A 27,999-nucleotide genomic window follows, 5' to 3' on the forward strand; every position below is an offset into this window, starting at 1 on the left:
TCAGAGGTAAACTCGGGAAGTGTGGACTGGATGAGTGGACAGTGATGTGGATTGAGAACTGGCTGAAAGGCAGATCCCAGAGGGTCATAATTAGTGGCACAAAGTCTGTTTGGAGACCTGTCAGTAGTGGTGTCCTCCAGGGTTCAATATTGGGCCCAGTATTGTTTAACTTATTCATCAGTGACTTGGATGACGGGGCTGATGCCTCCTCAGCAAGTTCACTGACAACACAAAGCTGGGAGGAGTGGCCAATACCCCAGAGGTCTCTGCAGCCCTTCAGAAGGACCTCAACAGGTTGGAGAGATGGTCAAAGAAAAATGGTCTGAAATACAACAAAGGCAAATACAGGGTCCTGCATCTGGGGAAGAATAACCCCATGCACCAGCACAGTCTGGGGACTGACCTGCTGGAAAGCAGGTCTGTGGAGAAGCACGTGGGGGTCCTGGTGGACAACTAGTTGTCCATGAGCCAGTTGTGTGTCCTTGTGGCCAAGGCAGTCAATGGAATCCAGGGATGCATTAAGAAGAGCAACGCCTGAAGGTAGAGGGAGGTGATCCTGCCCCTCTACTCAGCCCTGGTGAGGCACATCTGGAGCACTATGTCCAGTTCTGGGTTCCTCAGTACAAGAGAGACATGGAGCTCTTGGAGCAGGTCCAGTGGAAGGCTACAAAGATGATTAAGGGACTGGAGCCTCTCTCTTACAAGAAATAGCTGAGGGAGCTGGAGCTGTTCAGCCTCAAGAAGAGACGACTGCGAGTGGATCTCATCAGTGTCTATAAGTATCTGAAGAGAGGGGGTCACGAGGATGGAGCCAGGCTCTTCTTGGTGCCAAGCCATAGGAGAAGAGGCAGTAGGCAGAAACTGATGCACAGGAAGTTCCAGATGAATACGAGAAGAACGTCTTTACTGTGAGGGTCACTGTGCATTGGAGCAGATTGCCCAGAGAGGTTGTGGAGTCTCCTCACTGGAGATACTTAAGAACCTTCTGGAGGAAATCCTGTGCCATGCGTTCTGTGATGACCCTGCTTGTGCAGGGAAGTTGGACCAGGTGACCTTCTGTGGTCCCTTTTAACCTTATCCATTCTGTGATTCATGCTCATGTGCATGGACTGGAGCTCAACCACCTCTTCACTTTAACTGTTCACAGCAAAGAACAATTTCTGGGCCCCAAATAAACTCTACAGCTGTTTTCTGAACCCTCTCCAATTATCCAGTCTTCTATTCAAAGCATGGACCAGAAAACACAATTCCACCAGCAGTCTCCTAAATGACATGTGGCGTTAATGCCACCTACATATTTTTTAATTAAATCCTTCTACTAGCGGGCACTCAGGATAATGCAGATGTACACAGTACACTGTCTTATCTTAATTCAACTTAGTAGCTACTGCTTATTTCTCAAGGCTTGATCTAAAAAGCTGTTAAACTTAATTACATTCTGGTGATAGAAGAAATCTGTGTGGATTTACCAAGCAGTGCATGAGCTAGAGCTCTGTTAACAATAAGTCATTGGATTTGAGTGATTTTGTGTTTCCTTCAATATATTCCCAATTATAGTAAAAATCCCTGCTTTAACTTGAAAGTTTAACACTACAGCTATATCTGCTGCATGTGTCAAATTATGACCCAGAAACACTGGAGACTGTTGAAAAGTTGCTCTGATTTAGCTATGAAACAGGGCAAAAACAAGGGAAAGGGAGCACAGGCACTTGGGCACATGCCAGCAGCCTCAGATTAACTGCACTTCACCCAAGCTGCCTGATACTGCCTTGAACAATTAAAACACGGCAGCTGGGCTAAAATTCATTTGGACTCCCCTTAGAATGAAAAAAGCAATTAAAAACTATCAGGTCAACATGGGTTTGTCCAGGCTGAGGGCTCTGTCAGACAAACTCTGGCAAATACTGTTGCGTCACTTTCATATATGTCACCTCTAAGACCTATCACGCCCCGGGCAGGAGGTTACCCCCTCTGTAACACCTACAGTGCCCCAGGTAGGAAGTTACCACCTCCATAACATGTGCCACACCCTGGCAGGAGGTTAGGAGCTCTCTAGAGGGGAAGCTTTAATCTCTCTTCAGCTCCGCCAGTCCGCAATCCAGGATCCAGCAGAGGTACATTTATGTTGGATGACTAGACTAAAACCTGGCTACTGCCAAGCTCTCAGAGACAGAGCCCTAAGGCTGCAAACATATTTACTACAACCCAGCAGGCACGAGGTAGATTCTTGCACCGCCTGCATGGGAATTGGCATTTATGCTTCTGCCTTCACTAGTGTGTACTCAGCAAGTCAATGTTACCTGCCAACACGACACTGACAGTCTATGGAGCAGACAGGAGTTAAATGTATTTCTTCCCATCCTCTGCATGATGTCATGGCTGTAGGAGCATGTGTTGCCACCTAAAACATTCCCTTATTCAGCCACTTTGTAATGAAATGCAAATAGAAAACCTCAAATTGCCTTTAAGCCAAACAGTGTCAAGTGAATCATGTACAGATTAAAGGTATGCTGCCTCCTGCAGCTGCCCCAAAGGGACTGCCCCAAATACACCAGGGCAGTGAGTAGGCTTTAATCTAACTAACAAAGGAGCAGTTAAACTTAATGTGATCCTCTTCTTGCTGCTGAGTGTATCCACTGGAAGAAAAGGAGTTTTTAAAGTGTTTCTAAATAGGAAGTCAGAATGGTCTAATGATCAGGTACAAAAAGACAATGCCTTCAGCACTTACATATAGTACCATAAATCTTCCAGACTCAAATTAACCATTAGTTAGCCTAACAAGAGGTCTGTCTGCTGGATACCCTGATAGGAAACATTCAAATATCACTGAGGTCAATTCACCCCTTATCTTTCCAAGACAAACAACAGCACCTAAGTTACTTGCACAAGTTTGAGAAAAGCTTTCCCTTCTCACAAGAACCCTTGCATCCATGCACTCAGCAGGGTCCTGTGGATTCCCCTTCTGGCCAACCCTGGGGAGGGTGCACGTGGAAAATGAGGCTCTAAAGTGGAACAGACCTGCCCAAGATTGCGCCAACAGTTTGTGCCAAAGCCTGAACCCCTATCAAATCTGCAAGGGTAGAGGTTCGCCAATGGCCTTTCCCTCACCAGTGACCTGCCCACTCAGATGGTAAAGATTATGTTTCTTTTACTTCCCATAAAACAGTCTCCCTCTTTGTTGGTCCCATTGACAGACATTTTAGAGCCAAAAAGACCTGTTTTGACAGTCTTGCCTGGTCTGCTAGAATGCACAGACTTTGAACTAGGTACTAAATCCATACCTCCTGACTGAAGGTCCTTAAGGAATACAATAAATTGAGATATGGTATGATAGGTTCTCTTCAGCTCTCAAATAAAACCTCTAGCTCTCTGTACCTCTAAATCCTGGTCAGTCTGCCCTCAGCCAGATCTTTTAAGATGTAAAGTTACCAAGCCCCGCACTGCTGTGTTGCTGTGCACATCTCAAAAGCCTCTTGGTATTCTTTGGAGAGAAATGGGATGCACCAACATCACATGTCTGTATCACAGTCCCAGGTCAGTTTTTTAATTAGCTTTTTCTGTTAAGTTGTACCATTACCTCAGCCATCAATTAACTAAATGAGTTTGGTCTTGCTCCTGGTTACATGTTGAAGGCTCTGCTCTGGAAACGTCTATGGTTGCGGTCTCCTTTGCTTGCTTGTTTGTCTCAGTATTGTATGACTATGCATTTTCTCTATAAGAGCGCCAATTCAAGCAAAACAGGAAGACCTACCACACTGTGGCTAGAAGAGAATCAGGACTTGGATGGAGAAAGGCCTAACTGCAAGCCACATCTATCCTCAGAGCACAGAAATGTTGTCCATGCCTCACCTCCTCTTCCAGTTTGATGACCTTGGCTTGAGCATTGTTTAGGGCCTGGTCAAGGATTTCAATGTGCCTCCGCTGGTCCTCATTGGCAGAACGCACAGCTGCCAGCTCCATCTCCAACTTTTCCTTCTCCTTCAAGTGCTCTTTGTCTGAAAGAAAGACAAGAACAAGAGCCACTCCATAAGGACAGCTCACAGGCCCAAGATCACATACCAGAGGTAAGCTGCCACCTTCCTAGAAAAGCAAAAATTATGTGAAGCAGCAGCGAGTAGGGCCATTACAACACAGAGCTGAGACACAGCAGGCAAGGAGCTTCTACTGCCCGGGCTCGGTCCCTCAGTGCTCAGCCCTACATGACAACCAGCAGCAGAGACGAGTGGCAGCTTGGGCTGCATCTGCACTAGCAGAGCTTGGGGACGTGAGCATCGCCTCACAACTTTCCATTCTGCACGTTGCCCAGCAAATTTTGGCTTGCACCAACTACTCCTTTCCCATACAATACCCAAGCCCTGCCTGAGAATAGCCTACGTCAAGGGCTGCTTGTAGCTGTCAGCTTGGATGCTGTTGCCCTTCTGCAATGGGCAGGAAACCTCAGACCCATGGACGTGGTTTGTGCTGTGCCTGGTCCTTTTTATCTGCAAAGACAGAGATCACGACATACAGAAAATGTGGAAAAGCCAAATAATAAACAGCAATCTGTGTTGGACAGCCTGAAAATGTAAAGAGGGGAAAGCAATAAGGAAGAGTAAGATAGAAGGTATCTGTACAGGCTTTCTCTAGGCATGCAGAGAAATGGAGGCTGTGGGAGACATTTCAGCTCCACAGGGGCCTGAGGTAACTTTCCAGACCAGCATTACTTAAGGATTCAGTGATCAGTGCTCCTCTCCTACTAAACACCTTAACACATCACAAGCAAGACTTGTGCCGAAAAATCATCCCTTTTTTGGGTAAGATTTAAAACTATGTTAAAAAAACACAACTGGCTAAATTCAGTCAGCTTTGCTCACATCATTTTCTTCAGCAACAAACTGCAGGCCCACCACTGACTTCGCTGGCAAGTTGCCTGGGGAAATGCTTGGCTCCATCTGCTTCTGCCCTGACAGTGCTGAGAAGCCATTTCAGGGAACATGAGTGTCACAGGCCAATCACTGGATCCCCCATGTCAGAACACAAACAGTTAATAACTGGAGCAAGCAGGGGATCAAGGTTTCATTCAGGGAAATATGAGATTTCAAAATCTGGCCTTCATTCTTAATGACAACAAAAATAGAGCACTTGGAAAGCTTCCAGGAAGGAAAATTTCCTCCAAAAATTAATTTGGCATCAATTAAACATTGTTTTGATTTTTGACTTTTAAAACACAGCATTACGGAATTTATTATTTTTTAACTGAAATGAAAAGTTTCTCCAAAAACAGTGAAATGTGGAAAATCTGCCCTAAACATCTAGCCCATCCCACCCAAATGTGACCACTCAAGCTGGAAGCCCCAAGCAGGGTCAGAAAATGTCACATGGCCAAAACCAGTCAATTTCAGACCTGAACTACCCCCAGCAAGGCCACATTCTTCCTTAATGTCAGGTGGGATGAGAAGAGATTTAATTTCCACACCATCAGAAGGTGTCTGTAGCAAGGGCAGATGTATATGAGCTGAGCCATGTGGAACAAGGCAAAAGCCACCCAGCCATCTTCCCATTTATCCTTAAAGGAGGAATTCAGCACCTCATAACAAGAAACCCTGGCAGCAACACCGGCATGCTGGTCACTGCAGAGCCCACAAGCAAAGCCCAGTGAGTGCTGCACACACCACGTCACTGACTGCCACCACGGGCTGTCTTGGTAAGACGTGGCCTTAATCTTCCCTTGTTGGCAAGGAATTTTATATTGGACATGCAGACCTCTTCCTTCAATGCAAATACATTTACTTCAATTGGATTGACCAGAAGAAACATTATTATCTATTGTGCAAAAGTGTACATGTGGGCAAATTAACCAGGAGCTAATGTGAGGGTGAGGAAGCTGGAAGATGACTGCTATTTCAGCCCTATGGCACTTCACCATCTCGTGCTGGGATCACACGTGCTCTGCTCCAGATCTGAAACCCATATTTCATATTACAAATGGGGATAACACATAGCAAAACAGGACTTGGGATCTTCACTTTCAACTTCCTTTCAGGGAACTTGAAGCACTCAGCCTGCCCTGCTGCATTATGCTTTCTATCCCCCCAAAGGAGGAAAATAATGCTGAACACAAAATAGCCACCACTAGAAGGTTGGCAAGAAAAATTTCCTGAACAGCTCCCAACACTTCTCCATGTCAGCTTCAGCCTGCAAAATGCTAGGGGTACATTTTATAAATGCATTACTTGCATTCATTTTTAGTGAAGAAGGAACTTGGCTGAACATACCTTAGGTTCTCTTCAGGTGCATACAAGGTATCCTTAAAGTCTAAAAATACTGGTTTACTGCACTACCCTTGCATACACCATTTTAACTAAAGGACTCCAGTTAATAACTGTTTCTATATTCTAGCAGGTCATTGCCACATCCCATTACAGAATAGTTCCCAAATGGCTTCTCTGCTGCAGTTCACAGTTGTAATCTCACAGTTTTCCACCCACTGCCTCTGCCTGTTGTACCTCCACACACTGTGGGCATCTGTGTTCTGGTTGTGTAGAAGAAAGGAGATTAAGCAAGAAGCCTGCTTCAGTGCTTCTCGAGTAGGCTTTCTGAGTTGTCAAGCTGGGTAAGTACACCAAAAGTAGATAAGTCTTGACCCTGCTTTGTAGCAGAAACATTAGATAAAAAGATACACTCAATCTGTGTCATCTCTTCCCTATACTCAGATGTGAACTCCAGCTTATTACACATTATATCCGAATATCAACTTATTTGACCAATTTAATGACCATCTCAATACATCCCTAGCTGCCTTTCTCCTTGCTGTGATGTTGCAGAGTGGTAACATGGACATACTTTAAAGACAGTCCTTGTTCATACAAAATGACCACTGCTGGCAGCAGAAAATATATCAAGTTATGGCAGCCAGAGAGTAATTGGGCTGCAGGAGATCTGCTGAAAACAAGACTGGCTCCCATACCACATCCCTTGTGGCACTTCCAATAATTTCTCTTATGCAGGTTTGCACTTTCCAGTGGTGGCTCTTCACTTAAGAGCTGCTAATTCCACAGATGCTTTCTGATGACCATGCCATTCCTCAGTGAAACCTGAGGGACTTATTTAGCCTTTTGTCAGCCTTGCAACTCCTGACTAGCGCCAGGTCACCAGGTCCAGACATTGAGGTTTCCCTCCAGAGGAGCACCAAAGCCACTGTCTGCCAATCTGTCCACCTGTCCCTCTGCCCAAGTCTCACTCAGCTCTCTGTAGCTGTGGTTTGAAGCTGACTACGCTGGGACAAGGGAGGCCTGGAGCAGCAACACAGATTATTTCCTTTCTTAATACCAAACGGCACTTAGTCTGTCCAAAACTCCACTTTAAAAAACATCTGTTGTGGGCATTTTCTTTGGCTGGATACACTCAAAGGGAATATTTATTTGCCAAGGATATTTGAGACAGAGATAGATACACAAGTTCATAGCACATGAACTGAACATTCCCATGGAGCATGAGGCTCCATCAACACACTGCCAAAACTGTCCATGCACCCCCACTAACGGGTGAAGAGCCATGTGGATGGGCATAGACCTCAATCTGTCTCAGACACCCAAAAAACCAGACCCTCCAAGGATCCCTGCTCCCAGAGTCCAGAAATCCCACAAAACCACACAAAATTCTCAGATTTCACCAAAACATATTTTCCCATGATATGCTATATCATAAGCTTTCTCTCTGCCCTATACCCTTGAAACTATCTTCAATCTCCCTGTCCCTCCCTTCCCACAGAATCTCTCAGGCTCCTCCTTCCAGTCTCTTCTCTTGTCTGTATTGGCATATATGCCTTCATCAGTTGTTGCTTCATGTCTTTCCTTAAAATAAACTTTTTCCCTGACAAAACATCACAATTATCAGGAAACTAATATGGTGTGAGTTCTCTCCTACCCCAATACAACAGTAGCATTTCTCTTAGGCACAAATGCCTACCACTGAATACTTCCAGGCATGTGGCCTGGCTTCGCCTATTACTATTATAAAGAATAAGATTTTTTGTGTCACCTCCAGTCTCCATCTCAGAGCTCACAACTGCTCTGCACTGTTGCATTGCTAATGGAGAGCTCTGTGAGGAACTGAGAAATGATCCTTGCACATCCTGTTTTGCCAGACTTGTTTTTCAGGGATTTTTTCCTATTACTGGAGTTTTACCACATAAAACTTTGTTTTCAGCATTACCAACCTCAAGAATTTTATCTTTCCTTCTTCAATTCATCATGAGAGTGGCTTAAAAATTATAACTTTTAGGAACCTGTCAATGTTGGAGTTTTCTTGTATAACTTGGGTTATACATAGGGACTAGAAATATGCTTTTGCTTCCTAATGAAAATTAAGATTTGCATTTACATACCTGTCTTAATAAGGTGTGACCCTTAGGAAAAAACAAAAAAAATCAGTTTCATGACAAGTTTTTTTCTCTTCTTCTAAAAATGGCTATTTTAATCTCAGTAGACAAGTGTACACATGGCAGATAAAACTCAGTTTTCCAACTCTCCGTTTTCTGCCTGTGTATCCCATTAAAAGATATGAGGAGAGTACAAACTGTGCTTGTGAAAAGTCCCATCTTGGTAGTGAGGTGCAACCTAACCTCAGTCATGGTCTGCCCCTGGGGAAGACTCACAATCACTCACAATCATCAGCATATAAATGTAGTCAGCAACAGAGGACTTCAAGCAAAACCTTTTAGGGACTCTCAGAAGGGTGTTTTAGGCAGACACCCTGGTATCAAGGTCATTTCTGTGAGAGTCCCAGCAGCCCACAGAACACAACTGAAGAGAACTTGCCTTACACATGCCCATTTTTCTATTCTCGGAAGCACTCTGCATTGCATTGCTAACATTTAGCTCTCTGGCCTAGCCAGGAGACACTCCAAGCATCCAGACTGTCTTATGTGATAGGATCTGGAGAGCTATATTTGTTTGTAAGCTGTGAATTGATTGCAGTAATACGCTGAGTGCACAGCACAAAGTTTCACTGCTATTTATTTACCAGCAGAAGCACAGAGCATGTTTATGTACTAGAAAGTAACTCGAATGGAGTCCATCTTGGAGATTTAACTCCCCCCTGTAGCCAACAGTATATAGCAACACTACCAGGCTGTCTCTATAAGAAGAGAGAAGATCCCAGTCTCCAATTTCCACTGTGTAGCTTATCCCATTTGAACTCTTCCCAAGGATGACAAGACTTACACAGCAATGCTACTTCCTTAACAGATCATCCCCTTGGATTCACAGCAGTATCTACACATCCTTAGGCCATCTGCTAATATGGCAAAGCTAACATGTCATGGAAAAGATCACCAGATTCTCTTCTGGTTTGTGCACACATGCACCAAATAATCAGCTATGCTGGCATCATTGCTGCCGGTGGGAGCCAAGAGAAGGCTCTCCAACACTTGGAGCAGCTGGTGGACATTGAAAGGCTGGTGGTGAAGCATTTTGACTAGTATCAAACACTGTACTGCTAATGGAGATGGATGTTCTGCACTGCAGTAGCGGCTCATCTTCCAAGGAAGCTCTTGGTGTGATAAATAAAACAGGTTTAGTTGTATGCAGCATTGAGCATCAACAGGATTTAAGCTTACAAGATACTGCCCAGCTCTCAGGTGATCAAGCCCTTCTGGATGTGTGCTAAAGATGGTCAGGATACAAAAGAAGTCACACACTGCCACACAGCACCCAGCTGCTTGGGTTTTGGGTTGGATGATCTCACACACATCAGTGCATGGCAACGAAATCTGCAGCACTGTGCCCAGTCATTATGGAAGCCTAAAATTTGTTGGGAACAGATGCCTTCATAGCAGTAGAAGCTGTAAAGTCTTTGTCTCTTCAGTCCTTTGTGAAAGGTATGGTCCAGCTCTGCTCTTTCTCCTGCTGGTTAAACCATGGCACTGATAGTCAGCAGAGGCTGCTCTGGGCTTTTCCCAGCCAAGAGAAGAATTTCGCTTCTCCTAGAAGCAAGCATCTCTAGAGATGACCCTGCAAGCAACACTTCACAATTTCAGATAAATATTTCTCAAAAATAAGCTAAGTTGTGTTACCATTAACTCACACTGCTTCGTTCTGATGCTCAGAGAGAAAAAAAACCCCTACCTACATAATCCAGTCTGCAGTTGAAATGAGTATGTGATAAATTAGCTGAGTAAAACCAAGCCACAAGCACAATAACAATTAATAGCTAAGTATTTACCTCCACTTCACCATGTGTATGCTTATATATACACACATATACCTATATGCACCTTCCAAACAGATAGGCACAGTACTCACTCTGAGTGGCATAAAGGCCCTCTGTTGCCTTATCCTCATGCCCATCAAAGTCTCTGCTGGCTAGCTGCCTATTGGCTGTCTCCAGTCGTTCTGCAAAAAACAGGAAATACTTTAAGTATAAATATATGTATATAAAATTGTAGGTCAACCAAGAAAATAAGACGCGTGCCAGCAGAGCAGTATAAATAGACTCTCTGAAGGAGGACATTAAAATGGAGGCTGACACATACATAAAAGATGAAGCCTTTGACCTCTTCCATGAAGCTGTGTCGTTCAAATTTACAGAAACTGAGGGAAAAGCCTCTGCCATTCACAGCTGACATGTCCAGGTAGTTCATCTCTCACACTGTCCAAAATGCAACAAGGCATCTGCAATCTGAATTAACCAGCTTTGCAAGGGGATGGGTGCTTTCCTGCAGTGAAGAGCTGCCCCTGGTGCCTCCTGAGGGAAGGTAGCCCCCACCCCATTAATGCCAATCCTTGGGGATGCCCACAGGAAAGGAGGAGTTTTTTGCAGCCAGGGATAGTTTCCTGGGAAGTTTCCAGGGAAGATCCTGCCTTCGGATTCTTCCCTTCTCCAAAAAGACCATGTGACCCATCTTGCACCACTGCAAAAAGGTAGGTCAGTTTGCAGAAGGCATCTCACTGCATGAGCAGGTACCAAAGTACCCCATCAGGAACCTGGATTGGCAATAACCATCTAACATACACTCCACCTCCTTCCTCAAAAAGATACACCCTCAATATTATGTTTTTAATACAAAAAAGAGATGGCCTTTGATACTCGCTACTGGTCTGGGAAGGCACTGAACTTGGAGATTTATGGGTAGCACACCACTGTTCTACATTGCAATTTGCTCTTCAGCTCATTAGATCTGGACACGACATTGTGACTGGTGGCCTTGCTCTTAAACCCATATTTGCAAGTGCTGAACACAAAGGCACCATCAGGAACTGACTCTCATATTTTGCCAGGCTTTTTTGCCACTAGGGGGGTGACAGTAGTTTTGTCTTATGCCAAGGGGCAGGGCCTTATTTCTCATTACATTTATCTAAACAGTGTGCGAAGTCACTGTTTTAAAGCCTGCTGCTCTGGAGCTAGTAAGTGAAATACCACGTCAACCAGAGGAAAAAAAACACACAAGCAACTGTAACATACCACGGAGATCCCTGTTGAAGTCATGAAGTCTCCTAATTTCTCCTTCAAGTTTGTTTCTCATTGCTTTGTCCAGAGACTCCCTTTTAGTGGTGGTCTTGACCAAGCCCTCGTAAGCTTCTGAAATCCTCTGAATCTCTATTTCAAACTGAAAAGAGAGAGAGGTCCTGTTAAAGCCCTGCAGGAATGTGTTCTGCCCCAAGGTTTGTCCAGCATGTTTCGATGAGACGTGGGGGTACAGGCGATGCTCATGCCAAGTGTCACACCAGGCACCAAGTCTACAAATGACCCATTTCCCTGGCAGAGGATGGTGTGAAGCCCCAACGATGCTGGAGGCTCCTGCAGTAGGGACCCCTGCAAATGGCCTGAGGGGCAGCTCACCATGCCACAACACCCCATTGGACTTGATGGAACTGTTTGGCTGCTTTTCCTCTATGACCGAGGTGGCTGCTTTAATGCCATCCAAGAGGAAAACCAAAGGAAATGGTGTATTTGTGTGGGCTGTATGCTCTCTGAGAAAGGGTTGTAGGAGGCAACATTTATTATTCGGCCAGGTCCCTGATACAAAACTTATCTCTAAGCTGTGTATGCCACCAGAAGATGTTAAGCTCAGCTGTGACCTCACATCAATTTTAAACTATTGTGGTCCATTTCTTTCCATCCTTGACTGAAGACTGCGTTATACAAGAAGAAACTATAACAGACTGAACCAATTGTTTTGGTTTTTCAGTCTTCTTAACTTCATCTCCTCTAAATCTCGCAAACTGCAGGCAGGGTATGCAGAGGAAGCCCTTAGCAGTGAACTTGCATCTTAAGACCTGAGCCAAAAAGGCTGACAGGAGATTAGTCCTGGGCAGAGTTTTGCTGTCCAGCTTAATCCATTCAACTAATTTTTTTAATAAGATAATGTCATGTTAAGTGATACAGCTTTGGTAAAATCTTAGCTGCAGGAATGATCAACATTGATGTGGGAATCTGCTCCTGCATGCCTGGCCCTTGTGTTTGTGGAGAAAAGCTTGATAATGCGCACAGGCTGGAAACCACAAGATATATATAGCCTCCCACATACCTTTCTAAATCTGGCACTTTTTTGGCCTCTTGAATCATGGCTGGGACAGATTCATGATTTTTGAAGCCAGGGTGCGAGCTCATCTCCACTTGCTGTGGTGTTAGGTCCCTCTCATTAAGCTTTAGGTGTGATTTGCCAGGGATGCTGCAGCTGTCACCCCACTGTCTGCGTTGGAACCTGCAGCCAGACTCCAGAAGCTTGGACTTGCACTTTGCATGATGCTGGGGCCACTCTGCCTGGATACGGCCCATGGGCAGGCAGTACCTCCAAACCACACACCAAGGAGAGCCTGGCAGAGCCACGATGGTGAAACCAGGTTATCTTCCCCAATTTCTACTTTCAGCTCACTCACGAGCACAAAAAATGAAGCAAGTGGGAAGGTTCAAACTGGACATGAGAAAGCATTTCTTTACTCAGAGGGTGGTCAAACCCTGGAACAAGCTTCCTAGAGAGACAGGTGATGCCCCAAGCCTGTCAGAGTTTACAAGGCATTTGAACAGTGCCCTTAACAACATGCTTTAACTTGGTCAGGCAGTTGGACTAGATAACCATTGTAGGTTTCTTCCAACTGAAATAGTCTATTCTGGCCTATGACTATGATCTACAATTAAAAGCCTATCTCATGTGAATTTTCCATAATCAAAGCACTTTCCCAAATTGTTAACTACATGATCCCAATCAGACATCATGCTCAGCTGGGTGCCCTGACACTCGTCAGTTCCCATGCCTCCACTCTCCAAGGTGAGCCACTACATGCAGGAAAAGATGCCTGCTCCCGAGAGCTCCTACCACAGTAAAGCAGACTTGCCAGCGCAGCAGTGGGTTTCCACAGCCCAGCAGTCTGGCCCAACACTGCTGGTTACCACAAGGGCTCTGCTTGGCCCTCTATATGCTGTTATTTCCCAAAACACATCACCATGCAAGTCTCCTGCAACCCCAAAGGCAAAAACTTACTGTACGAAAAGAAAGAACCTCCGTCAGCACTGAATAAAATTAAAGGAGAGCAGAACAACAGCCACAAATTGTGTCGGTGTTTCTCAACAGTCTGGGATTTCTTTCTCCTTCTTTTATGGAGAAAAAAACCAGTTCAGCCTCTTCTCTGCCTGGTAGCTCCTGGAGCGGACCCACTCAAACAACCCACACACATGGCATGAGGAAGAGCCAGCCCAGCCCGGCAATTAAACTTCAGCAAGATAACACCTCTCAGAAAAGGGAAAGTAATATTTTGCTTTTGAAGAAAAAAAAAGCTCAAAATGAAATGTGCACAACTCCTCTTCCAACTCCTTTTGGGTAAGAAAACCAGGCAACTTGTCAAACAGCACAAGGATCAATCACCACCTTGTACCTCTCTGCAAAAAAGTCTGTTCACACACAACTGAGAACATAACAAGCCTCAGGGCTGATCTGCTCGTCCAAATGCCCAGGGAGCCCTACAAGTCAAGTTGATTTTCTCTAATTTCTTCTATTCTGTTATGAATAAAAGTGATAGGAGGGTGGTCCTACCTAGAATAAAACTGTTACGCACAGACAAACAAGAATTACTCCTCCTGATCCTTCACCTTCCAACAAGAGGGAAGAGTTTTCACACTCAAAGTAAGTAATTTAACTCAATCACATTTTCAGAGGTGATGTTCAGCTGAAACTGTGGGAACAGAGGAGCACCTGCCCTGTCCTTGTGTTCAAACACCGAAAAAACAGCATAGGAGGGATACCATGCGTTAAGGATTTGGTTTCCTGAAGAAAGAATGCACTTGAGTATGTGTTTCACTTTAATACTTCGCTTACATTCCCCCAGAGTCAATGGGACTCAAGTCCATGCTCTGTTGACTGAAGTGAGACTTCAGCCCGTGCTTGAATACCTTTCTGTTGGTGTCTGATGCAATCGCCTTGCAGTGCATCCAAGATAAAGAGAGAGTTATTTCCAAGAGTGAAAAAGAAAATTGGAATATTTATAGGGCATTGCACTCAAATACCTTTTACTGAACAACGCAGCTTTTGTAAAATTAATAGCTGGAATATTTCTTTTTGCCCGCAAAGGCCACAGGGAAGTTAGCATTAAAGTCTTTGCAGATGTCTTCACAAATAGTTAATGTTGCTGCAAAAATTTTTCAGCTAAGTTTAGGAAAGTCTGTGAATAAACCCAACTCATCTTGTTGCAGAGGAGAAGGCAGAAAAGACAGCAGCTACAAAACAAATGGTCTTTTTTCTAACCCGTTTGACCAGATTGTCACAGATTTTTCCCCAAGCTGAGGCTGGGACATGGTCTCTCAGAGATGCCTCTTCTCCTGTGAAGGGTGTCTCCAAGAACACCCTGATCTGCACACCATAGAAAAAAATTGAGCTCCTATTTAGATTCCTAAATTCAGTGAGAAAAGACCTGCAGTCTAAGCTCCTTGGTGTATAAGTGGTGGGAAAATAGAAATAAAGTAGGAGTGTAGGATCCTAAATAAATTATTTGGTCTGAACCCTTGGGACCCAAAGCCAGCAGACCTGGGGAGCATCTCTGCTTTGCCTTTAGTGAGTCTCAGTTTTAAGCAGCTTCTACTTTTTTGATTTGACTCTTCATCTTCTCACCCCAGGCAGTGCTCAAGATATTGCCCTTTTCCACTGAAAAAACCTGCATGCATACAGAAAAGAGGGTGCAGGATCTCTTAAAAAAGGGGTTTTGAGCAAAATCTTTACCAAATGGTCTTTCAGGTAAGGGGGCAGTGCTTTTAAAACCAGGATGTTCAAAGATGGACATCTAACATCAGTTCTTAAAGACCCACAGAGCAGTAAGTGAGAGCCTCTAAGACAACACAGTTAATGCATTTCCAAATAACGAGCAAGCCCATCGATGGCTGTTACACTTCCAAAGGGCATAGAGGACCACACAAGCTTATTGTGGTGGACAAGACTGCTTGGGACAGATGTGCATGTGCTCTTGAAATGGTCCTCTCTTGCAGCTCTAACACCTGTGCAGATGGTGCAGGACCCAGCTGCAACAGGAGCAGATTCTGCCTGTGGGAGACCTCCAGGAAAGGCTTCAGTGAGACCAGCATGGAAGGATGGAAGGGAAAATACCCAGTTGAGAGATATCTGATGAGTTGCCCTGTTTTGCCCTAAAGTCAGGGGAGACCATAAGCCACAGGATTACAGTTCTGGGAGACCACCATGGAGAGGCAACGGTTATAGATGGCCACTGGTGCACCCCCATTGCAGTGACACAACTATGAAGAACACCTTGGGGAACCCAAAGACATCAAGATGGTTGTTCTGCCCAGGCCCCATCCCCACCTCTCCACATACCTTCTGTAGCTTGTCTGCCTTCTCATAGTAGCCCTCCAGCTCCTGACGCAGCACGTGGTTCTCCTCGGAGAGCATCTCTACCATCTGCTGTGCCCGCTCCACTATGGCAAAGGCGTCAGGTGTCAGCTGCTGGCCCGGCAGTGTCGGAGTCTGGGCAGCAGCAGGGGCTGGCAGCGGGGGCAAGGAGCCTGGGAGCAGAGGGCCTGCAGTGGCCTGCGAGGACATGGGGCTGTGCTGCTGGGCTGGCGGCGGCGGAAAGGGTGGCTGGCATTGTCGGCTGCGGGAAAGCACACACGGACGAGGTGTTAGAGCCGCGCGCCCTCGAAATGCGTGCAGCAGCTTTCACCTAATGATTGCACAGTTTATTAATAGTGTTGTAACTGTGTGGTCATGATTACGGTCTTCAGCCATTCCTAAATACCAACAATCACAGCAGGGACTGGGTAAATTGTCTCCTCGCCTGCCCTTGACAGTGATGTACACATCTGGCATGAACAGAGAAAGGAAGCACTGACTCTAAAACAGCATTTTTGCCTAGGTGCATAGCTAATACTTCAGCAGCAGCCAGCCTCTTCCTGCCTCCCCTTGCCACAAACGACACTGCTGAGAAGCATAAGCCAGCAGGCTTGAAGGAAACACATGAGATGCATTACTCACCCTTCAAACACCACTCCCTGCCTGGAGCAAGCCCAGCTGATTGGCCAAGCTGCGAGGCAGAAGGAAGTGATGTGAGTGACACAGCATCCCTGAGTGGCTTTAGTAAGCAGCAAAGGGAAGGGCTGGTGGGGAGCTGCTGGAGCCACAACTCTGGTCAATCACGGTGAGCCACAAAACCCGTCTTCCAGTGGGAGACCTCATTGTGTCACTCCCTGACTCTAAGAGCATCCATCACTCACCAGGCTCATATCAGAGAAGAATAAGAAGTGAGCTGGTGGCAGATCTGCTTGTGACCAAGGATTGCTGATGGGGGAGGGCTCTTTAATCCACCAGAGTCACAATTTGCAATGTCTGGGGCATAACCTAGGAGGATCTCTTAGCAGTGAGGGTAACCCCGCAGCTGGTGGCCAGGTGGAATGGAAGTCCCTCCTTTCTGTCCCACATGCCATCTGTGTAAGCTCAAGAAGGGAGACGACCCCTATTTCAAAAGAAGAAAATTTAGGCAGGGCACAGTTCAAAGCTTGTCTGCCCAAGCAGACATCTCCATCCATTGCACAGGCAGTCTCGGAGCCTCGGCCAGGGTAAGCAGTCCCACGTAGAATCTCACTGTGTACAGGCTGAGCCACTCCTCAGCCCAGAGGCCAAAGCTGTGAAATTTCTACACTGCACTGGTTTACGAGACTCAGCCCAGACCATGTGGTCCATCAGTGTCAGAGTCCAGTTTGGCTAGAAAATATGCTGCTGGACCCCACCTGAAGTCTGCAATCAAACACATTCTGGAACTTGTATTTTAGCTTAACCACAAGCTATTAGGCTGTAGATATCATTACCTTTATTTCTGTACCCTACACAAAGCACAAGACATACTGAACAGATGTATTTACCCCACTTGGCCTCAAAGATCCATGAATGCTATTTCTTTGACAGACAATTTTGTGCTATATTAATACATAGTAATTATGGTTACTTGTCTTCAGCACCTACACAGCTTCTTGAAACAGGGCTTTCAAAACCTCTCAGTAACCCACCACTACCTTCAACTGCAGCAGAACAAGCTAAAAAGTGAAGGCAATTTTAAAGTCCTTCCCTGAAAGTGAATAGTGCTGCTTGTCTCCACCAAGCCACACAATGGCAAAGAAAGTCAGCAATTTAGTCTTATCTTCTGTCCAAACTAGAGCGAAAGCAAATGAGGCTCTGCAGGCTCCCAGACACAACACACACACAGCCCCATGCTCCCATCCCAGCTTTGCCCAATGTGGCACTGAAAGGTATTGAAATGGAGTAAAGAGCATACATATGCACACTGCTAACCTGCACAGAAGCACAGAGCAGTGCCCTTAGGAAAAAGATTCCATCCAAGCTTCCTGCAGCCAGCATTGAGGAAGCCTGTGCTAAGCTCACTCTGGCCTTGGGATGGCTTTTACTTGCACAGCATAGACATTCCCTAAGGCTGTGTCTCTCCTGGTAAATTAAATATCCATGGAGGCAGTTCAAGAGCACAGGAGAGGCCATTCCCCCTGGGCACCTCACAGGGCCAGAAGGGTTTGCCCTCAGCCCCAGGAATACCAGTTCTCCAGCAGAGGTGCAGGCTAATAACTAAGGAGCTACATGTCTACTAAAAGTGGATAAAACTTTCACAAAGACAGGAAGTCAAGGAGGTGCTGTATGACACTTCACAACAAAACACACAGAAATTCATAGAATCACAAAATGGTCTGGGTTGGAAGGCATCTTTAAAAATCGTCTAGTCCAACACCCCTGCCATAGGCTGGGGCACCTTCCACTACAACAGGTTGTTCTAAGCCATATCCAACCTGGCACTGGACGCTTCCCATGCTGGGGTATCCACAATTTCTCTGGGCAAACCATTCCTGTGCCTCACTACCCTCAGCATAAAAAATTTCTTCCTTTTATCTAATACAAATCTACTCTCTTTCAGTTTAGAACCACTGCCCTTTACCCTGTCACTACAGGTCTTGGTAGAAAGTCTCTCTCCAGCTTTCTTATAAGCCCCCTCTAAGTATTGGAAAGCTGTAGTAAGATCTCCCTGGAGCCTTCTCTTCTCCAGGCTGAACAACCCAGCTCTCAGTCTGTCTTCATAGGAGAGGTGCTCCAGCCCTCTGATCATCTCTCTGGCCTCCTCTGGACCTGCTCCCATGGGTCCATCTTATACTGGGGACTCCAGAGCTGGACACAGTACTCCAGGTGTGGTCCTATGAGAGCAGAGTAGAGGGGGAGAGTGGTCTCCTTCCAGTTACCAGCCATACCATGACACAACTGGCTTTCTCGGCTGCAAGTGCACATTCCTGGCTCCTGTCTAATTTTTCATCCCTAAGTCCTCTGCAGGGCTGCTCTTTTATCCCCTTGTTCCCTAGTCTACTGATGATGCATTTTCCCTGCCCCAGATGGAGTTCCTTGCACTTGGCCTTGTTGAACTTCATGAGGTTCACACAGGCCCACTTCTGAAGCCTCTCCTGGTCCCTCTGGATGGCATCTCTTCCCTCTAGCAATTCAACCAGCTGCAAAAGGCCTTCCCCTTCAAGGTCATAGTCTCAAGGTACCCCCAGAGCCTCCAGCTTAATCCACCAGTAATGGATTCAGATACTGTTCCCTGCTCATCTCCTTTTGAAGTTTACTGCCTCTCCAGCCTCCTCACTCCTGCCTGCTGCTGAGACCTTGCAGCAGGATGCCCTGGGGGTCACACAGACCTGGAAGGCCTGTTTTACCTTCCTTAGACCAAAATCATGTCTCCTGGCAGTGTTTGTCGATCTGAGGCTATGCGAGCCAGTAAGCCCATGTAGCCTTGTGCCAACCTTCTCTGCAAATCACTAGGACAGTCCACCATAGCTCTCACACCATCCCCACAGTACCCCTTTCCTTCTGATGCTCCAGCATGTGAAACATGGCAAGGGACATCATGCCTGCCGTGAGACTTCCATATTTTTTTGCTCAAAAATCTGAACAGTAAATGACATCACGAGTGAGGGATGTCACTCACAACGTGAAAGATGCTCCACAAGCAAATGTGAATACAACCAAGCACGCAGCACCTCCTCAACGCTGCTGACAGCCAGTCTGCACTCACACGTTTTACCATAGCAATTAATCCAGATCAGCGTGAGTTTGTTTGTCTTTACCAAAAGATTTCAAGCAAGAAAAAGTTTGGCTGTTACACCCTACTGAGACACAGATTTGCTGCAGGTAAATATTTGCTCTCTTCTTTATGGGAATAGCAGAGACCAATAGAATTGAATTGAATTCTGAATCTAAAACAGTAGAGATATCATTTTTTCTTTTTCATTATGAAGCAATCTTTGTTCATCGATACACCCTTTAGACCCTTGCAGGAGCTCTTCACATGGCACTTTTGGGAAATCTCAACCTTTCATCAATTTAACATTTTTTCATCACTTTAGTCTGTCTAGCTTTACACTACAGAGGAAGGAAAGATCCCAGGGATCTCCATTTTCTTGAACTGCAAATGACTTCTTGAGCTACTAAAGATTTACACCCTGTAGCAGCAGCCAGCCACCAAAGTCTCAGCAGCCACAGCCGGGATTCTCCAAAGTGTTTTCCAACCTGGAAACTGAACAGGTACAATCAACTTTATGCCTTTTGAAGTATGACTGTTCAACATAATTAACATGTTTCTTACTTTCCTTTTACTTGTTTAATCTGTCTCAATTTAGTTCTGACTTAACCAACTGCAAAATCTCTGACTATATATGCAATAAAATCAACACAGCAATTCACATTAACAAATCAACATTTGTAAAAATAGGAATGTTGTAACATCAGCTTAGTTCCCATCCAACTTCTCATGTAAAGCTCCAAAGAAACGCAGCAATGAGGATTATCCTGAGCTCCTTCGGGCTTAGCAAAGAATGACATTCTCAAAATGCTTCCACTGTATTTTAAATGTTGATCTTATTCAGCATTACAGCACGTTAGAATCTTTCAGCCAAACACATTCTCATCAAAACTCATCCTTCTTAAAAGCATGAAACTGTGGAACATTATGAGTTTTGGATATCTCTGCAACACCTCAGCTACATTTCTATTAAAACCATTTTTTTTGGTTGACATTATTATAGTAGGGCCCCTGAACGCTTCTGCAATGCAATGTAAAGAAGAAAAAAAATAGGGAAACCAGCTTTTTGAAAAGGGAGCACAAGCAGGCAGTGAGGCTTTCAAGGGCTACTGTGCTGAGGTCACCAGGCTCTCTCTCCTTTCAGGAATGTATAGCTTGCAACATATATACAACAACCTGCTACCTATAGCTTGCAATACAGCATCTTCAGCAAAATACTTCACCATGGACCTCACCTTCATAAGAAATTCCTCTGATTTTGAGGCCACCCAAGACCCCAAATTTAGGTATGGTCTTAATACACCTCTTATACTGGAAAACCCGGGAGCAAGAATGACCAACATAGAAGAATTCGGGGGGAATTTGTAGCTGTATGTAGGAATAAGAAACCCCAAAATGAAAAGTAATTATAAAGTCCACTTGCTGCTGATGGTCAGGAAATCATAAATACAGAAGAGCTGCTGTTCAATAAAGCCAGGCAGTATAAGGAATAAAATGAAAATGCCTGTGAATATTCCGGAAAGGAAATCCATCTCTGCCCTGCTACAGGTACAGTGAAGCTCTCCTCTATGGAGGGAGGGAGAAGGGGCAGTGGAGAAAGGACTTTGTTTCCAACATACCATGGCATTTACATTCATAATTAAAATGCCCTCCTCTAACCTATTTAGCTCATCTTTCTCTGAATGCTCTGCCTTCCTTTGCCTCTAGGGCAGACTGGCCTATTTCATCTCTCAAAGACTCTCCCAAGGAACTTTATCTCCTAACATGTATCTACTGGGGATGCTCTGGTTGAGTCAGCAAAAAGAAAGAGGCATTTCTGGGGTGCAGTTTTCAGAAACTGCCTTAGGTTTTTACCTTACAACGCAAGTAAAAAAGTGTGTGAAAGGTGCTTATTCCTGCCCATTGACTGGGAGCATTCAGTCTGTATACTAACCTCAGACTCAGGTGTCTGCCTGACTTCACTATGACTTTTGCAGTCATGAAGCAGACTTCAAATGCTGTTCTTTCTCACTGAGAATAACATAGAGGAAACTGTTATCACCATGCAGGAAAAAGACAGGATCCTGGGAAAGTCACTAAGCCCAGTCTGATGGTCATGGTGCAAGGAAACACAATTACAGACCCATCATTAAATGCTGCTACAATTCAAAATGGGATAACATTTGCCATAGCTCAGACATGGCCCTCATGGTATATTCTCTGGCTTATGGAACCAGCAATAGTTGCACCACCTTGTAAACGCAAAGGTTTATTTCAGAAACCATTTTGCAGACCTGGATTCACATCTTCTAAATTAACTGTTTTGTTAGTGACATTTGTTAGTGCTGGAAAGATTTGGCCTAGCTTCTTTGGGGCAATTACATAAAGATTTGCAGGGCAAAATGATTGTCTGAAAAGACATGCTGTATTAAACACATCCTCCATAGTTAAGAGAGGAACAGGATACTGTATTTCCTCACAGAGATTCACATCCAGAACAGATTCTCTTTCTAAACCCAGTTGATTTTCAGCAAAAGAAAAGCTCTGCCCAACTAGAGGAAACAACTGGGATAATAACAGAGAAGGATAAGGAGGAATGACATGGACATCACCCAGGCTGTGGGAATAGCTTCATTTCTTTTTCCTTTATTTTAATGTAAGGCATATTAGAACAGGAGAGAACACAAAACAAAGCTCTTCTGCAGGGCTGCCAGCATCCATGTCAGCTGGAAGTGCAGCCTCCAACCCACGCTCATGCTTGGGCTATCCTCGAAGAGAAACGCCAGCACAAGTCAGCTTGGGTGTGACATCCCTCGGCTCGGCCACGCTGCCAGCTCACCCGCCTGCCTGGGGTGTCTCAGGGGAAGAAAGGGAGCTCCTTGTAGTCCTGTCAGCAGCCACAGACATGTGGTTGAATTAGTAAATATCAACAGGTTGTCTGAAAACAGCAGGAGTATGTGTGGGGGGGCTAAACACAAATAACCAGAGAAGCCGCAGACTATTCCAGCAGTTAAATATAGGCTTCTACATCCTGGCAGGGTGGAATTTTATGAGGCACATAAAGAAAAAAACAGCACAAATTTATTCTTTTCATTGATTCTGCATGGTGTCTTTTAAAATGCATGGATTAAATCAGAATTAAAAGCTGCCTGCATGATTGTCTTCTGCATGTAGCCACAAATGAAGCCCCCTCAGTAAGCAGTGGTATTTCCAGTTCAAGGCTTCATTTGCATTATACACGCTTTTTATTAATTAGTGCAGAGAAAGAAATCATTCAGGATAAAAGACATCAGGGCCACTGGGATCAATGAAGAAGATTCATTGCACCAAGTGATCTGGATCACTGCTTAAGCAGGACACAGAGAAACAATATGGACTTAAGCAGGTCTAAGTTCATCCACCCAGGAAAAAATACAGCAAGCTACAGTAAAAGGGTGGGAAATACTATCCTGGGCTGTGACAACCCTCACATGCCTGACCGGATAACAAGCTATATGGGGAGATCCTGGGGTGCCAACAGCAAGTGTTAATGAGCTACACAAACAAGGAACATTGAGTCGCATCGCAGAGGTGTTATTACATCTGATTAGCCTCTGGTCCAGCTGGTACTGAAACAGTGTTCAGGTTGGCTTTCCACAATGAAAAAAGGGGTTTTGACAACGGTGAAATAAGTACAGGACTCCAGGCTCCATCTGTTAAATGTATTAAAGGACTGATAACACAGGGCTCCTTGCTGTATCTGACAAAGATATTGCAAAATCCCTGGTAACTAGAAAACACAGACTGAAACTAAGATGCAGATCCATGCCAGAGATGGCAGTTAGCTAGTGGAACAAGTCTATAAAGGCTGTGATGAATTCTCCAGACGAAGAGTGTTATAATCACCAGGACTGAATGTTTCACAAACTGGAATTAATTCACGGCATTGTGCAAAAGACTAACTTAGATTAGTTCCAAGCCCATTTACCTAACAAGCTGTAACTTTCTGAACATGCACCTAAGGAAAGATAGCAAAGACACTATTAAGGAATAGCTGCACATCTAGGAAAGGAAAGGTTTTGTAAAGATTATTACACTTGGCCAACTTAAAGTATTCAGAAATTCTGAGTCAAGGCCCCAGGCATCAAGTAACTGGCCTAAAACTATTGGTATTTTAAAAGGAAAAATATTGGTTCGTTTTTATTTGCCTTCTGGCTATTTTGTATTTTGAGCTTCAAGGTTAAAGCTCTGCTCTGCAATTGTGATGTCCATAAAGCAGAAGTCACTAAATCTAATTTATACAAATGCTGAGATTACTGCAGCATCATATGACTTTGGGAGTTCTTCAGGAAAACACCCTTTAGAATAAATTTCAAGATTGCATCCTGATGATTATAAAGGCAATGTTTCCTTTAAAACCAGTCACAGCAAAAAAACCAAAGCCAAGACAAAAAAGGAAATTAAGCATCACCTACGGTTATCCCATCTCCTTCGACAGTTCCCTGCCAGTGTTTGCCCATTTCCAGCCACATTTCCTTTGTCAAAGAAGGACTCGGGGGGACCCTATAGGTCTTTTCCATCCCTGTGAGTGCTTCTTCTGGATCAATGCAGCTCTGTGCTTCTCTCTTCTCTTTTCTGGAAGGTAGAAGCCTTTCGCATGGTCCCTGTCCAGAAGATGTCAGAAAGGATGGGCTGGGGAACTGATATGATCAAGACAGAGGAATGGAGATACTGGGATACATGAGATTCCCACCTGACCATGGGCAAAGCTGTTTCCATTAGCTTCTTTCCCAGGCCCCCTTGATGAGCTGAAAGCTGGAATTTCACACCTCGCTTGCCCTATAAGGAAAAAACAACCCCCACCCCTTCAGTTAACCTTATGAAACCACCTAGTCCCCTACCTTGACATTTTCTATCAAGGTTTTCCATCCCAGCCAGGTGGCTGGCAGGGAGCCTCCCCAGAGCACAGGTAATGGAGGAAGCAGTGAGCAAGGGCAGAGCCACAGGAAGGTCTGTGTTAGGGAGCAACACAGCAGTATAACACAACCCCCATCCCTTCTCCAGCAAGCGCTCAGGGGCTGCCACCCAGCAAGTCCTCTAGTAGAGACTGATTTCCCTGGATGTCCCAAGGTTAACCTGTCTTTATCCTCTCCAAAGAGGAATATTTGGAGCAGAGATCACTTTGTGAAATTGCATTTTAACCATCCCAGACCTGGGTAAGCCCATCCTGTGATGGAGCCTGACATGCGCACAGGGATGCACTGGAGCACAGCTGCTGCAGATGGAGAAATGACAAGTGATGAATGGCAAACAGGGATTACAATTGCTTCCTAAAAGCTTATGTCAGCCAAATCTTCCTGGGTAACAGGACCACAGCGGGAATCCTGCAGACCAATTATGAGCTGGGATAAGCACAGAAGAAGGCAAACCAGTTCATACTGATTGCAAACAAGTCCAGGTAATGTCAGCAACGAATATTTCAGCGCACCCAAGCAACAGGGAAGGTTGACATCCCTGTGTCAAAAAATATAGAAAGAAGCCTGAGATGAGGATGAAGACCACCACTTTGCTGAGACCCAGAGGCTTGCTGTCTGATATCTGCACAGCCAGATTTCCCCCCAGTCACTAACACTGTGCAAAGCAAGGCCTCAAGATACAGTCTGCAAATGAGCAACTGTCCTGCTCGTGCCTCACGGGCAGTCAGCAGGAACACATATGCAGGAAACATCCCCCAAAATCCAGGCACCATGTGAAAGGAGCCAAGAAGGGCCTGAAAATACCCACCTGCACATTAGGACCCAAACTGCCTTAAAGAAAGCATGTAAGAGACCATACACCTTATAACAAACCTAACTTTGATGAAACAACCCCCACCATGCCAACCTCCTAACCCACATCTGTAAAAGCATGCTGGAGTAGCCAGCAGGAATAAATGCAGAACGAGAGGTATTAAGGCCTTTGCTGAGTTGCAAAAAAGATACCACTAAAGATTGTTTTAATAAGTCTGCAAAACTCAGCAGCTCCGCTCTGCCATGCTGCCAGTCCTCTGCTGCACAGCATATCCCTGCTGCATAGCATATCCCCGCTGGTGCCTCTGCACCTGACTGGAGGGATATTTCTCCACCATCATGCAAAGAAAACAGCAAACAGGGGTAGCAGGCATCCTCTCTGCAGTGTGATTTGGGAGTTAAACTGTGCTGCCTTATCAAGAATGAGCAGTGACAACCATCATGAGCTAGTGAGTTACTCCCCATAGCTGCTGGGGTGATCCTGCAGCACCCTGGCAAAGGCTGAGGACTAGCATGGAAGACAGCACTGAAATCAAAGGTTTTCCCAGCATTAACATTGCTGATCAGGCACCGGGGAAAGGCTCTGGAAGTGGCCACAAAGGGTTTCCCACTTGACATCACAGCTGTTCCAAGTTAGCTGAAGCAGTGTATGTAGCACCTGGGTCTGCTCACTTATACGGACTCAGCAGAACAGACTCTGTGAGTATTGAACCAGCATTTTCCAAGAGTGATAAAAATATCCAAATAAGTTCATTTTCAGTGGGGATGAATCTGCACGGTGGTGGAGATGTTTGTTGGTACCGCAAATGGCTGCAGGAAAGTATGGCCCCTGTTGCCCTCACATTTGTATAGCTCTTTCTTCGCATAAACAGACATTTTTGCTGAGGTCTTAAAAGTACTGTCTTGCTCTTAAAAAATTGCATAAACTCTGCACATGTTTGATTTGGGAATCAAAACACATGTGTAGCTGAAGGAAGACCAGTGATGCTCAGTGTAGGCACTCCACTTGTTACAGCCACCTTGCAACAGTCACCAAAGCCATGCTCTGAGTTCCTCTCTGTCTTGACACAAAGCCTGTCACTTCTGCAAACATGGAAAGGCAGAGCATTCACTCCTGCATTTCATGCCTTACACATTTTGGAAAGGAAGAGCCAAGTCAGCTGCACCACTCTTTCTATGTGCCTGTGCTGTGGTAAATTTACTGTGTGCAACTTAAGGTGATGCCAACAAAATCTTTGGAGATTCTGGGGTCAGAAAGACCCAATGAGGCAGCTTGCAACATGAAAACTACTCACATTCACACCAAACAACTCCAGCTTTCCAAATCCAGCAAAGTAACTGTCCAGGAGGTCAAAGACACAGCGATGAGACAGAGAAACACTTGCATTCAGGTACTGCAAGGCAAATGCATGGGCTCACCTCTGAAGGCAGGACCTGCATTGCTTGCAGGGATCAGCGCACAGCCACCAAACGCTCTGGATTATTTTTAATGCGCTTGGAATAAACCCGTGCTCACGGGGAGGCCTGGCATAAGGGGCCCAGTAGTGTGAAAGCCCCACGTGAGCTCTGTGGGAAGATTTAAGTAGGGCGTAAGTGGCATATAAGCTTTATAGAGCCATCTGGGAGATGTAGGTGCCTCCATCAGCCAGCCCTGCCAGCCCGGCCATGGGGTGTTATGTCCCCACCACAGGGTGTGATGTCCACACCACGCGGTCTCCACCATGGCTGTGTTTACACAAAGCCCAAGACCCACACATGCTGGCTCCTCCAGCAAGGGTAGGACCAGTTGCCCCTGCAGACCCCCCCACGATGGGCATTACCTGCTGACCCCATACTCTGGGGGAGGCTGGTAGCGGACCAGGGCCAGCTCTGCCCGGGCAGGCTGGGGGTTGGCATAGGCGGCCTTGAGGACGTCCTGTGTTGGCTGCTCGCCATAGAAGAGCCCGTGCTCCTGTGCCTTGCTGCCCGGAGCTGCTGCCTTGGCTTTGTAGGGGTACTCGGGCGGTGGGCCACGTGGGTCTGTGCCCTTGCCAGGTGGTGGGGCTGCCTTGAAGCCCTTCCCGCCTCCCGGGGCTGGAGGGTGCTGCTTAGCCCCATTCCTCTCCAGTGAGAGCTGCATGATCCTTTCGCTCAGGGAGCGGACGTGGCCCTGCTTCAGCTCCTTCAGTGCCTCATCCTTATGAGCCTGCCCGCTGTTGGCCCGGTTCACTGTCGGCCTCCCCTCCGTCCTGGACTTCTGGCTGGAGGAGCCATAAAAACCTGGGGTGGCAGTGGTGGCCGGCTGCGGGGGCTGGCCACGGAAAAATTGAGACTGAGCCTTGGCTTCCTCATAAGTGGGGAGCTCCTCGGTGCCGTGCGGGGGCTGCGGGGCCCGGGGCTGCTTCTCCATCGCAGCACCGTCCCCCTGGTGCTCCTGCCCCTGTGGTTCCTGCCGCCCTGATGGCTGGACCATTGGCAGGTCTTCGGGAGCAAGGTTTTCTGCGGAGGAGAGAGTGCTGGCAGTGCTGTTGGAGGGGCCGGCGCTGCCCGTCGCCTGGTGCTGTATGGCCAGCAGGTTCATGTTCTCGCTGGGGTTGCCATACCTCAGCCGCTCCTGGATCAGGCGCTGCAGGACGGTGCCGGCTGCCACCTCCTCTGCCCCTCGCATCTCCGTCTCTGGGACCCGGCGGAAGCTGGGTGGACGCAGGGTGCAGAGGGTCTCCTCGGCT

At 46.0% G+C, this 27,999-nt stretch overlaps 1 protein-coding gene across 1 annotated transcript in view; it reads right to left on the bottom strand.

The window, feature by feature from the left end:
• Window positions 1-27,999, bottom strand: part of AMOTL1 (angiomotin like 1) — a 57,136-nt gene that overhangs the window by 14,582 nt on the left and 14,555 nt on the right. Inside the window, exons 3-7 of the mRNA XM_051778998.1 lie at window positions 27,112-27,997; window positions 15,797-16,073; window positions 11,443-11,587; window positions 10,284-10,373; window positions 3,850-3,995 (exon numbers count right to left, since the gene is read on the bottom strand). Of these exons, the coding sequence (XP_051634958.1) occupies window positions 3,850-3,995; window positions 10,284-10,373; window positions 11,443-11,587; window positions 15,797-16,073; window positions 27,112-27,997 (1,544 nt within the window). The remainder of the gene's footprint in view (window positions 1-3,849; window positions 3,996-10,283; window positions 10,374-11,442; window positions 11,588-15,796; window positions 16,074-27,111; window positions 27,998-27,999) is intronic.

The sequence above is a fragment of the Manacus candei genome, unplaced genomic scaffold (assembly GCF_025592945.1).
Source record: "Manacus candei isolate 608988 ecotype Guabito, Panama unplaced genomic scaffold, ASM2559294v1 h1tg000014l, whole genome shotgun sequence".
In the NCBI taxonomy this organism is placed as follows: Eukaryota; Metazoa; Chordata; class Aves; order Passeriformes; family Pipridae; genus Manacus; species Manacus candei.